Below are 14,482 nucleotides of genomic sequence, written 5' to 3'. Positions count from 1 at the left end.
TGTAAATGGAAAATAGTTAAAAATACTCAAATAGTTTTACTACAAATTCTACTATTATCAGTAGAATCAGTGGAAAATATTTTCTCATATTCATTCGAATCCGGTGGATAGAAACCGGTTCTCATCCATACGAAAAAACTATGTCTAGCATCGTATTATATCCAGCTTTCTACGAATAAAAAATGTACAATCATAAGATTAAAACCAGGTTTTTTAGCCCGTGCCTACGGCACCTAGGGGCTAAAAAACTGGTTTTAATCTTATAATTGTACATTCTATATCCGCGGAAAGCCGTTTATAATACGATGCGAGAAATAACTATTAAAGGTAAATCTTTATATAAAAGTAAACAGGATCTGTGTGTTTGCCAAAAGATCTTGCTAACCACTGAACCATAATGGTTCTCTTTTACAAAGTAGTTTCTCATTGGAGGATTTATAATTATTCGATGAGGGTACTCCCCCCCCCCCCCCCCCTCTTAAGAAAAACTCAAAACCCATCTTAAATTATTTAACTTTTTATTTTCAAAACTAAAATAAACAATGGGGGGGGGGGCGATTCAACCCCTACCACTTAAAATACCCCTAGAAGCCTATAGAGGCGTTGCCCCTAGTGAATAATAAGTTCATAAAATAGTTTAATTTTAAAATAACAATTTAGTAAAAAAAGAATTTTTTTCTAAAGTTTTTTTAGTATGATATGTATTTTATAAAATAAAATTCAAGTTAATATTAAATAGATTGTTCATTAAATATATTAAATAATTTTATTAAAATGTAATATTTGCAATTTCTATGCATTTTTAGATATTTTGTTAATATACAATATAGAATTAAGTAAAAAGGATTTTTAAAATATCAAAGAAATATGTATAATTTAAATATTTTCAAAATATGAGCTGAATTTGAATTTCCAAATGTGTACACAGTTTCCTCGGTGTTTCCTCATACTATCTCAATATTACTTCTAGCTAAAAAAATCAAACTTTCAAAAAAGATCAAAATTTGAATGTATAAACGATTTACCTAAACATTATACATTCAAAATTTTAATTTTTTAGAATTTAGATTTTTTCGGAAGTATTAAGCTTTTTTAGTTAGTAGTAAATATTGAGATAGGATGAGGAAACTGTGTACACATTCAGAAATTCAAATTCAGCGCATCTTTCAAAAATATTAATTTTAGTTCAAACAGGGTGTTACTAAAAAATGACCTGCTTTCAAAAGATTTTATTTAGATTTCACTTGATCTTTGATAAGATTTTTAAAGATATAGAAAGATTTTATTAATAGATATAGAATATGTAGATATTGTGACAGGCAATTTTTATCGTCAATTTTGGTTACTAATATAGTCCTCACATATTGGGCAATGGTTCGGGAAAGGAATGGGATAAACTCATAAGAGGGGAATAGGGTTATCGCTATATTAGCCAGCTGGGAGAAGCATTTTATCAGGGTGGATGTGCGAGAATCTCTCACAATATCTATTTATTATATATCCATAATTAAAATAAGTACAAATGCTTGTTTTTTATTTAAAAATTTGTTAAAGATAATTTAAAAACTTTACATATATAGACATTTAAGAAGCACCCTGTATAATTAACAAGAAAAATGGTCAGCTGAATTTGAGTTGCCGATTGTGTACACAGTTTCCTCGGTGTTACCTCATCCTATCTCGATATTTACTAATAGCTAAAGAACTTTAAACAAAAATAAAAATTTTTAAACTGTGTACAAAATCGGCAACTCAAATTCAGCTGACCAGAAAAATTACTTAGGAACCGCAGCAATAACAAGTTTTAAACATGTATGATCAAGAAAAATTAGAAAAATATGTAGAAATGCAAAAGTGAGAAATACCCAATTTTAATAAATTTGATCTGGAGCAATCTATGTTAAATGTCCAACATCTGTCAGAAGGTCTTTAGGTCTTCTTTTAGTAACAACTATTGGATAGGTTATATAGAGTAGCTGCGCTAATATAAACCTAAATTGTAAAATTGTTTCAAATTTTTGTAAAACCATGTTAAAATTGAATATAAAAAGATGCAATGTACATAATGAGTATAAATTGATATTGTAAATAAATTATTATGTATTTTGTTTATATAGTTTCATATTTTCTTTATTTTGATAAATATAGGACTATAGCATTCAGTAATGGCGCAAACATACCCAAGTAAAAAGAAATTTTGGAAGTCATGCCTTCACTTCACCCAGTTATCAATATAATTTAACCTATCCTATCTTTAGGTTATAAGTAGACTAGCTTAATTTTCATTTTTTTCTTCAAAGTATAGGGTAGGGGTTTCTGTGTTCGACAAGGCACTTTGAGAAAACTACCGATTATTGTAAGAAACATAACGACAGTGAATTATATTTAGCAAAAATATATTTCTTTTTTTTACACAACAACTATAAGTTTCCAGGGCAAAATATCTACAATGCAAAGTAGTACAAAATCTTTTTGTCTATCTGAAGCTTAAGATCTCAGTAACCGCCAAGGTTGTGATTCGCAGGGAATATAGATACTAGAATTTCAATTCAAATAAGCTATTTTCTTGGGGGTTGAACACCCGACACTTTCTTCCAAAAAAGAAAAATTAACCCCACAAGAAAATTTATTTTTAAAAATCTTAAATAAGTACACACTTCAATTTTAATGAGAGGCAATTGATATATTGTCGACAAAACTTATTCAAATTATTGGTCAGCACAATAGCACAAAGTTTAATACAGTGGCGTGCACAGGGTTTTGCCAATAGGATGTGAAACCTCATGGAATTGAAAAAAATGGTAAAGGACTGCCTACCAAATTTCATCATAAAGGGAGGTGTTAACCAGGGTTAACACTCCCAATACAAACCATTACGCACACGTATGGTTTAATAATAATATGCAGGGATCTAAAGGGATAAGATAAACGCCAATAAATTGATGTAAATCCCCAACAATGATAAACAAAATTACCCCTTCTGTAGATTAAAATTAGTAGTTGAAACGTATGCAAACTCAATATAATGAGAAAAAAAAATCAAAATTCACTAAAGTCCCCAAAGATTTAGCCAACAAATAAGAAAAAGTTATTATAAAACTTTGGGGACTAGTGTAATAAACAGCCCATTGTCCCCTCTCTCTCTGGATAATATGTCTCTCATCCTGCATAGAACTAGAACTAGAATGTAGGAAAAGTAATTTGTATTTTTCTCATTATCTTGATTGTTTCACCCGACCAAAATTAATTGATTTTCTTTTTTTTCACCTATTTCCAAAATTCAAAATGCTTTAAACATATTCTTCTGCTTGTAGATATTTCCTGCAGAAATTGTTTTTCCGTACGGCTTCGAAATCGATTGATATCCGCGGGATTAAAACCGGTTTTGAGCAATACTGAAAAATAATGTCTCGTATATTATTTTTGACAATTTTCCACAAGTTATAAAATAAAAATCATAAAATCAATACACGTTTTGTTTGTTCGTGCATTCGGCTCATGTGCCAACAAAACTGCAACATATTTTTTCATTTTACTACCGGCGGAAAGCTGTCTATAATACGATGTGAATACATATTAAAATAACCAAATGAACCATAGGCGTCCAAGGGGGGGGGGGGGTAATGGGGCGATTACCCCCCCCCCCAAACGAATTTTTTTCATTTTACCCCCCAAATTTAAAATTTACCTTTACCCTGGTGGTGCCGTAGGCACCCCCAACCATTTAGGAGGGGATATTTACCCCCCCCAAACAATTTTGGGGGGGTAAATACCCCACCCAAAATAGAAAATCTCTAACAAAAAAAAATTTTGCGCGCTTCACGCGCATTTTTAATACTAAATTTTTGATAAAATTTAACTTACCCCCCCAAAAAATTTTACCCCGGGGGTAAATTTTGGAGGGGTAAACAAATTTTACCCCTGCCAACAGATTTCAGGGGGGGTAATTACCCCCCCCCCCCCAAGCAAATTTACCCCCGGGGTAAAAATTTTGGGGGGGGGTAAAAAAAATTTGCGGCGCGCTTCGCGCGCCATTTCCCCCCCCCCCAAAAATAAAAAGCTTGGACGCCCCTTAAATGAACTACGGTTTTCAATTTATATGTCAATACAGGCTAAAAGTTTATAGCCTCATTTTTTTTTTATAAATTGAGTTTTTCAATTGGTTTTTAATTGTTTGATTGGTTATTGGCCTAATTAACCTATAAAAATGGTTATAGAATGCGTTGATATTGTGAGAGATTCTCGCCTACCCTAATAAAATGTTTTTCCCTGCTGGCTAATTTAACTATATGATCCATCCCCTCCCTCCTCCCCCCTTATGATTATACACCTCTCCTTCCATGACAATGGTGGAATATATTGACCAATATCTATAAGGACTATATTAGCAACCTAAATTGAGGACAAAATTTCCTCTGACAAAAAACCTACTTATTCTATCCATTTCTGTAAAGGGTCTCTTGGTTAAACAATAGTGCAGTGACTTAATATTATACATTGCAGACATAATTTAAAGGATAAATACAGGGTGCCATTTTATTGGAGCACAATTATCCCTCCGCTTTTTAAAAAATAAATAGAAAATAAGAGAGTATGTAGGTCCCCTGGTGGTTTTAGACTATTGTGATGATAGATAGAGGCGCATCCGCTAATTAATTTTCTAAAAGTTTAAGTAATTTCTTTGGAAAATTGTTCTTTCATCCAATGTTAATCGGATTATTAATTTTTTTTTTTTTCTCTCACCCTGTATTGTATCAAATATACATTTTAATTAAAGATAGAATAATCTCTTCTTGAATTTAATTTTGTCGCAGAAGTTAATTTTAATTTTCTAATTCAGAATTAAGAATACTAATTTCTTGGAAAAACAAAGATGACAACATCCATAAAAGCGAAGCTATGAAACAGTAGGACAAACGAGCATTAACACTTGTAGAGTGTCAGAACTGAAAAGGAAATTATAAGTATAAGTTTTGGCATTCTGGTGCGATTTTCGTATGAGTGGGGGAGGGTCGTTTCACCCTCCCCCACAATTGTTATAAACCTTCTCTGGACCTATGGGAAGCTATATTGTAAAGGAGAACCATATTGGTTCAGCTGTTAGAAAGCTCGAGCAGTCACACGTACTGTAAGACATTTGGATTCTAGAGGAAAGCTCCTCAACTGAAGATTATAGGAAAAAAGATGGAGATAAAAATGAATTCTTGATCTTTTGATAGAATTGTAATCGGATGAGCTTTTCTAACATGGGATGAAAGGACGGGATGTAAAGGGATAAGACAATGGCCGATAAATTGATGTATATCCCCGATATTACCACTTCTGGAGATTACAATTTGTGGTTAAAACATTTGGACACTTAACTTCATGAAACAACCAAACAAAATTCAATAAAATGTCCCCCAAAGTTGTTAAGCAAAACGAACAAGAAAACGTTATTATAAAACTTTGGGGACTAGTTTATTAAACAGCCAAATATCCCCTCCCTCTCTGGATGAAAGGTTTAAATATGATATTCATGTGTAAGTTGTAAAAGGGTTTTAAAAGCACTGCTTCTATATAACTAGGGTATGTCTGTCAGTTTGCATGACAAACAGTTAACAAAAATGAGATACTCTCTCTCCTTTGAAGAATAGATGACTTCTTTTTCGTGTAGAATCCCAAAAATGATTTTTTTAAAATTTGTTAATTAAAAGTTTTGATGTGTTCCTTCTCCTATTATAATTAATGCTCTAACCCCCCCCCCCTCCCACCTCTTCTATAGATATAATTATGTTTGTTTGAATTTAAAAGACCTCACAACATAATATTATTTTTGAAACCTTACTTAATAATTCTTTGCAATTCGTATAAATTTCTATTTTATGACAAATTAAGCCTACGTAAGATTAATCAAATCTCACCTGGTTTAGGTACAGGTAGATTTCTGTCCAAGCCTCCACGAGTTTGGGGCGGGCGCTGCCTGGCCGCGGCTGCGCACCTGGCCCACCTCCAGTCCTGGATAACTTTAAGATCAGACACACCCAGAAGCACTAAGCCCGGACCATTATTTAATCTGAAGAGACATGACTTTGTAATGTTCATGAAATAGATCACTGTGTAATATTCATCACAAAGATCATTTAAATAGCTAACAATATTGACAATTACAGTAGTATTAAAATCTTCATAAAACACTTCTCCAGCTGGATATAGCTTGTCGTTGGAATAGTCTAAAACAAATAAAACACATAAAACTTATGTCACGTGATTCCTCTTTCTCTTCTCCTCCTTTATTTTTCACTAAAACCTTTTTTGTTAGCTATATTATAGTCATGTCTCTTTTTGGTCCTACGGGCATGAGTGTGTGCTTGGCTTGGATTATGGACGGCTTCAAGTACTGTTTCCATGGGATATACTCGTCCTTGTTCTATTTTTTGAAATTCTACATGATTTTCATGGATATTTTCAAGCACACTTTCAAGGTTCTGAACCTTATCACACTGTATTTTTTGAGGGCTCCAACTTATTGGTGATGAACTTTGTAATAATTTGGTACAATCAAACTCAGATTCAGATTCACTACTAGTCACGACAGAAATATAATCAAGAAGATATGGATCTGTTTCTGACCTTTTCTTTGGTTTCTGTGTTGGTGTTTCTTCTTCAGTACAAGAAAGAAATTCTGAATCATCAAACGTTAGAGCATCTTTGTTATTTTCATGATATTCATCGATTGATAAATTCATAGCTTCATAGTTGGGTAAAAAACTACTTAGATTTTGATTTGATTTATTAAAATCTTTTAAATCATACTCTCCTTCCAATTCGATTAAATTGAGCCACTCCTGTTGATTCCATCCATATAAACATATGTTTTTTTTACAATTAATTGCATTGATATTATGGCTATCCTTCATTTTTTTCAATTTATGTGACATAGCTAAAACTTCTGCATCTGTAAAACCCTGGCATTGCTCAATATCATCATCTGAATCATAATCTACATCAGCTTCTAAGCTTTTAATAATTGCTTCAAGTTTATTTTTTTTTAACTCCTGTCTTTGAATATTTTCTGCAACAATGTCTTCATAATTTTCGATATTTTCAACAGTTTTGTTTAACACTTCACCCCTTTTAATAGCTTGATTTACCTCCTCTGTAGAGAAGCCACACAACCTTTCATCACTTTCATCCACAATTACATCCTGAGGTAAAGGTTTAAGAAAATCTGGACACAAAACTTTAGGCCTACCTCTGTTATTTGTAGCAGGACAACTTTTTTCCATGGATTCAATAGTTTTTTTTATCTTGTCTCTCTTCTCCAAACTTAAATCTTCGTGGAAACCATGGAAAGAATCTAAATCATTATCGTCAGCAGCAACAGTTTTAGAATTTATATTCATTGGGGCAAGAATCACTTCAGACAATTTTACCAAGTAGTCTTTGTTTCGGAATTGTTTTTGACTTTTTCTTATTAAAAGGAAGGTTTCGTGATTTTTGGAATATTTTTTTATTACTATATATTCTTCTCTGGCCCGTGATTTTGAAAGGTCATTTTTTAAAAATACGAGGTCACCAACATTGACATTCTCCACTACTTTGTTTAATTTTAAACTGTCTTTTAAAGCAATCTTTTCATTGGCTAATGTTCTGCGTTCAAATTGGGCTAAACTTTCATGTGAATCATCAATTGAAATTGGTTTATGATCATGGATAGAACGTTTGAGTAAAACTTCTTTAGGAGCCAAACCATTAGATCTAATTCTTGAATTAATAATGGATGTAATAATCGCCAGTTCAGAGTCATTCAATAAATCGCCATTAGGTTTGAAACGAAGCCATTCTTTTCTGATTTCTTTAATTGTATTTTCCGCCACCGGATTTTTTTGACGATTATTTATTCTGCCAATATCTAAAGAAATTTTTAGCTTACCAAGAAATTTAGATTTGCCGTCCGCCAGTGCTTGGAAACCTGTTGCTGCATCCACTTGAACAATACATCCAGTATCTGGAACATAGTCAGAAATCAAGGAAATTAAAGCTGCTTCTAGATTCTCGGCTGTTTCATCTGAAATTATTTTAGTTAGAGTAAACTGTGATAATTTCTCTCTACATACAAGTATTTTCTGACCTTTTTCAATCATAACATCTGCTGAAAAATGCTTTCCAAAACATTCTGTTGGTGAAGTAGAAAATTCTCGTATTTCTTTTGGCAAGGTTTTCAATCTGATACAAATGTTACAATTTGCGGAAATTTCATTAATAATTGTTGGCAACCCTGGACAATAAAATTGTCTTGACATTATTTTATTAAGTTGATAAGATGAAGGATGGTTCAACTTTAAATGTAGAGATTGTACTAATGATGAACAATATGCGACTGGTACAGATATAGCATTGTAATTGATATCATGAATTAAATCTGGCTGTTTAACTTGTATAAGGCCATCTTTTGCAACAAATAATAAACCTCTTTTAAACAGATTGTGTAGAAGTTTCACAGATTTATCTTTCGACTTTTTTTCCGGGGCCTGTCCAGTAGTTATCAATTTATAAAGTATGATATGTGTTGGATCCTTTTTCTGTAAATCTAGCCACGCAGATCTTTGATGTAAAGGCGCAGATTCAATGTCCGTAATTTTGAAAATATCATGGGTGTCAACTTCTTTTTTGATAAAACCGCAAATTTGACATTTTGTGTCACTACATTCTGTGGGATGTCTCGAATTATAATCTGCTGCTGGAGTTTTATTGCCAGGGATATGTGTGATGTGGACGTTATTTTCACACAATGTAGAAATAAAAGAAGCTACACGGGATGAAGATGAAATTTTTCCCAATTGAATAGCATTCCAGGCATGTACAGTTACCAGATTATCAGTAAAAATGGTTGTAATGTTTTTGTTTTCCCTTATAAACGGCTGAAAATGTTGAATCAAGAGTTTGATAGCCAAACATTCCTTTTCACATGGTGTCCACTTACTTTGGGCCCCTTTCAGACGACATGAAAATTCTCCCCCATTAAGAGAAATTTTCTTACCTTGTACACACCTCTGGATAACCAATCTTCCTCCAACTGCGTCACAATCTTGGCTCCAATCTGAGAAAATCTGTAAGCTGTCTGTCGGCCTAGGAAAACAAATGGGTTTAGCTGTTGAAATTGACAATTTTGCAGAATCAAATTTTTTTAACAGTTCAGGAGACCATTCAATTCTATCTCTAGAATTTTTTCCACCAACCATTTTCTCAAAACACTGTAAAACAGAAGCATGATTAGGGATTGTTTTGGAAATCTGTCTGTAAGAACCTAACCATCCCCTCATTTTTTTTACCGTCGAGGGGGGTTCTGCCAAAGAGAGGGGAGAAAGAACATGTTCAGTGGGAAACCATTCATTGTCAATTTTCTTCCATCCCAAAATGACTGTTGTTTTTGGACAAATGACTACTTTAGAGGGTTTAAAAGTAAGACCTGCTTTTCTCGCTCTTATTAAGACTTCTTTTAGATGTCCATTCAATTCCGCTAAAGAGTTACCAAGAATATATACCTGATCTGCTATCCGCGTGCATTTTTTTTCCTTGATCATATCCCCATAAATCCGTGCCAAAATTTCTGAGCCCCATTCTGCAGAGTTCCGAAGGCCCTGGGGCAACACAGTGTATACTCTCAGACCACCATATGGATGCATAACCGCCAATTTTTCCGAATCCTCCCGCGGAATGGCCATTTGCCAATAATAACTAGAAAAGTCTAATTCAATGTGAAAATTACTAGAGGCTAAATCTTTCATTGCATCTGCAACCGTTGGCATAACACAGGGAAGTTGAAGTATTTTATTTTGTATGCTTCTAAAATCTGTAACTAGTCGAAAAGTGCCATTTTCTTTGGGGACCAACAAACATGGATGAATATGTGTGGGAATAACGCCAATATTTTCAGGTTTTACAAGAACACCCCATTTTTCCATTTTATCCATTAAATCAGCTAAAATACGAAGTTTTTCATCTGGATAATTAGGAATTCTTGGTTTAATAGATGGAGGTAATGTACCTGTGAGTGTGAGGGAACATGTGACTTGTCCATAGGCTCCATTGTATCTGCCAGGTACATCTGTTATAATATCTGTAAAATTGGATAAAACATTTTTAAAAACAGATTTCCATTCTTTGGTTAAAATATTATCTGGATCAATCTTAACATTTTCAAAGCTAGAAACATCTTCAGAAAATGATGGAGAGTATTCAAATTGCTTCATGGAATCATTATTTATATCATAAATTTTACGCAGACTTGTAAAAAACAATGGTGTTTCTTCATCCATATTAACGGCAAAATTATTTTTGTTTGTAAGCATAACTCTCCCATTTTTGATATCATAAATTGCTGGATGAGGGAAAGATGATTGTTCATTGGGCTCAACGACTATTTGTTTACAATCTTTGAATTCAGAAGGAACATTAACAAATAACATTTGATTTGGATAAACAGTTGCTTTAGTAGAAATATTATTTACACAAGATATTGAATTGCTACTATTACTAGAATAAGGTACAATATTTTCTTTACAATCCAAGCCGATTGAAGTTGCCTGTTGAAGTGTAGGATGTGTTGTAATGTTGTTGTGGATTTTGGCTGGTTCTCCAATGATGACGTCAACACCTAAGTCTTTAACCACTAGACACTGGCCAAGGTTCCATTCAGTATTGTGACCAGTAACTGTAGGTACAACCAAATTTACATCATTAGTTGTTTCGCCAATAATGGGAAGATTTTGTGAACCAGCAGCTTTAGCATTCTCTACACTTCTAGATAAAGGAATATTGAAATTAGTTTGGATTTTGTCATTTATGGCAGAAATTTCGCTACCTTCATCAATTATGGCGGACACTTCTTTATCATTAATATAGGCTTGTAAAGTAGGAGATTTAGATTTCCAAATTTGTCTCATATTACTACTTTGCTTTAATTGTAAAGAAACATTACCTTCATCCACAGGAGGTTGTTCTTCCTCCACAGGATCCTCATGGTGTTCATCCTCATGTTCCTCGTCCAGGTGATGTTCTTCAAGTTTTAACAACCTTAACACAGACCGTTTCCGTGGACATTGGGATGGAAAATGGGCGTAATCAACATTTAAATGAAGTTCTTTAGCAAGGTAGTTGCAGCCAGGGCAAAATTTGTTTACACTAGGACGGCCATTGTAACCACGGCCTCTGGCCCTAGAGAAGCCTCTGCCTCGGGTAGTGCCTCTGGGGGAATAATTGCCCTCCCACTGCATATTTCTTACTTGTGTTTCAGACTCATTTTTACTATAACCATGTCTACGCAACCACTCATCAACGTTTTTACTAATATCATGCACTAAAGTGTGCAACTGCTGACCATTTTTTAATTCTTTTGACTTCTCCAGTTTGACAATGTTAACAAGATTTGGATTAATTTTGTTCAACCAATTCATCGCAATCAAATTTTTATGGGAATGGGTAATAATTTCAGAACATGTAATGACTTCACCCTCTACAGTATCACCTGATTTAACTTGATGTTGTTCAGCATGGTAGAGCAGTCTGTAATAAAGATCTATATATCTTTCTTCTTTCTCCAGGCTAATAGAATTAAAATCTAGAAATGTTGACGGTGAAGGATCCACATCATAATGACGCCAGATTAGCCTGAATACATCATCAATACATTTAGTTTGTTTAGTTATTTGTGTTGTAATATATGGGCCAGGTAAAAACCCAGAAATAGTGTCTAATAAAGACTCAAGACTGTCTGCCTTGACATCAGCCTCGTCCCCTGTGAAACCAAAATTAGGTACTAACGGATTCCATGTAGCTGTCCTCGAAAAAAACTCTTTCATGGATTCATCCCTTCGAAAATAATTTCTGACATGGCTCTTCCAATGTGTAAGGGTGTCCAAAGTTTCTCGGTTTGATAATTGACGGGGATAGGGAACCTTAGCAGCCATTTTAAGGGTTTGGGTCGTTCCAGCTGTCACCACGTAAGATTAATCAAATCTCACCTGGTTTAGGTACAGGTAGATTTCTGTCCAAGCCTCCACGAGTTTGGGGCGGGCGCTGCCTGGCCGCGGCTGCGCACCTGGCCCACCTCCAGTCCTGGATAACTTTAAGATCAGACACACCCAGAAGCACTAAGCCCGGACCATTATTTAATCTGAAGAGACATGACTTTGTAATGTTCATGAAATAGATCACTGTGTAATATTCATCACAAAGATCATTTAAATAGCTAACAATATTGACAATTACAGTAGTATTAAAATCTTCATAAAACACTTCTCCAGCTGGATATAGCTTGTCGTTGGAATAGTCTAAAACAAATAAAACACATAAAACTTATGTCACGCTAGTTTATAAAACAAATGTATCTGCAGCAGTATAAACTGCATTGTAAGTCAAATACCAAGGAAGGAGGAGACATAGTCCCTAAAAGTTTAGGGGATTAAGTAAAATTTTTCAAACGTTTCAACCACTAATTGTAATCTATAGAAGAGAGACTTTTGTATATTATCATTGTGAATGGACATTAATTTATCGGCCATTGACTATCCTTTTAGATCCCTGTTAAAATACAGAAACAATTATGTACATAAGTAGCGCAGCAATAATGAGCACACAATATTTTTAACATAAAAAGAACAGGAGTAATTTTCAATACAACTCTAAATAAGATCAGTGATCATTTTATTGTTTTTTTTGGAAGCTTTTATTTTAATTACATTAATGTAAAATAGCCCAGTTTTTTAGTAGCTGTATCAAAAGTTGTTGTCTTTATAAAAATAGTAATAAAAAATATCAAATGTTATACTAAGGTTTAACCGGCAATAATTACAAACTTTTCAAATACAAATGAAATATTTTGTTTGTTTGATATAAGAAAGGTAGATGAAAGTGATAAACAGGGAGGGAGGGGATATTGGACTGTAAATTCCACTTGTACCCAAGGTTTTATAACCGCTTTATCTGATTCTTTAGCTCAAAAATTAGGGGTACTTTTGTTGAATTTATTGAATCTTTTAATGTACAAAAAGGGGTAATTTTGATTACCATCATCAAGTATGAACATTAATCTCCTATCTATTGTGGTGATTATATGGGCACTTAAAAAGAATATTTAAAATGAATAAAAGCAAAATATCAAAGTCTTTTTTATAAATGTTTGTTTGTGTGTGTGTGTATGTGTGTGCGTGTGTTTATGTGTTTTTGTATATAAAAGGATAAAGACAGAAGGGATCAATATGGGATTATCTAGCCACTTTACACCATACCTTATTGTTTCTTTACATACATAGTATCTCTATAATAAACTATATCTGTATATACCTAGCTATTATCTAGCCACTTTACACCATACTTTATTGTTTCTTTACATACATAGTATCTCTATAATAAACTATATCTGTATGTACCTATCTATTATCTAGCCACTTTACACTATACCTTATTGTTTCTTTACATACATAGTATCTCTATAATAAATTATATCTGTATGTACCTACCTATTATCTAGCCACTTTACACCATACCTTATTGTTTCTTTACATACATAGTATCTCTATAATAAACTATAACTGTAGGTACCTACCTATTATTTAGATACTTTACACTATACCTTATTGTTTCTTTACATACATAGTATCTCTATAATAAACTATAACTGTAGGTACCTACCTATTATCTAGCCACTTTACACCATACCTTATTGTTTCTTTACATACATAGTATCTCTATAATAAACTATATCTGTATGTAATATATTATCTAGCCACTTTACACCATACCTTATTGTTTCTTTACATACATAGTATCTCTATAATAAACTATATCTGTATGTACCTACCTATTATCTAGCCACTTTACACCATAACTTATTGTTTCTTTACATACATAGTATCTCTATAATAAACTATATCTGTATGTAATATATTATCTAGCCACTTTACACCATACCTTATTGTTTCTTTACATACATAGTATCTCTATAATAAACTATATCTGTATGTACCTAGCTATTATCTAGCCACTTTACACTATACCTTATTGTTTCTTTACATACATAGTATCTCTATAATAAACTATATCTGTATGTACCTAGCTATTATCTAGCCACTTTACACCATACCTTATTGTTTCTTTATATACATAGTATCTCTATAATAAACTATATCTGTATGTACCTACCTATTATATAGATACTTTACACTATACCTTATTGTTTCTTTACATACATAGTATCTCTATAATAAACTATAACTGTAGGTACCTACCTATTATCTAGCCACTTTACACCATACCTTATTGTTTCTTTACATACATAGTATCTCTATAATAAACTATATCTGTATGTACCTAGCTATTATCTAGCCACTTTACACCATACCTTATTGTTTCTTTATATACATAGTATCTCTATAATAAACTATATCTGTATGTACCTACCTATTATATAGATACTTTACACTATACCTTATTGTTTCTT

General features: G+C 33.0%; 1 protein-coding gene and 1 long non-coding RNA gene across 2 annotated transcripts; both read right to left on the bottom strand.

Annotated features, from left to right (window-relative positions):
• Positions 1–9,022: 9,022 nt before the first annotated feature.
• Positions 9,023–9,670, bottom strand: LOC145334866 (uncharacterized). The gene is made up of 2 exons (XR_013885039.1): positions 9,528–9,670; positions 9,023–9,111 (listed from the first exon to the last, which is right to left on the bottom strand). It is a non-coding gene; the product is annotated as an uncharacterized LOC145334866 (long non-coding RNA).
• A 647-nt stretch (positions 9,671–10,317) lies between these two features.
• Positions 10,318–11,998, bottom strand: LOC145334865 (uncharacterized). The gene is made up of 2 exons (XM_080180472.1): positions 10,964–11,998; positions 10,318–10,785 (listed from the first exon to the last, which is right to left on the bottom strand). The coding sequence occupies exons 1-2, from the start codon at positions 11,949–11,951 to the stop codon at positions 10,778–10,780; spliced, it is 996 nt and encodes a 331-aa protein (XP_080036598.1). The 5' UTR covers positions 11,952–11,998; the 3' UTR covers positions 10,318–10,777.
• Between the last annotated feature and the right edge of the window lie 2,484 nt (positions 11,999–14,482).

This window comes from Acartia tonsa, chromosome 13 (genome assembly GCF_053477335.1).
Source record: "Acartia tonsa isolate MP-2025a chromosome 13, ASM5347733v1, whole genome shotgun sequence".
NCBI lineage: Eukaryota > Metazoa > Arthropoda > Copepoda > Calanoida > Acartiidae > Acartia > Acartia tonsa.
This window is presented reverse-complemented; position numbering and strand designations above follow the sequence as displayed.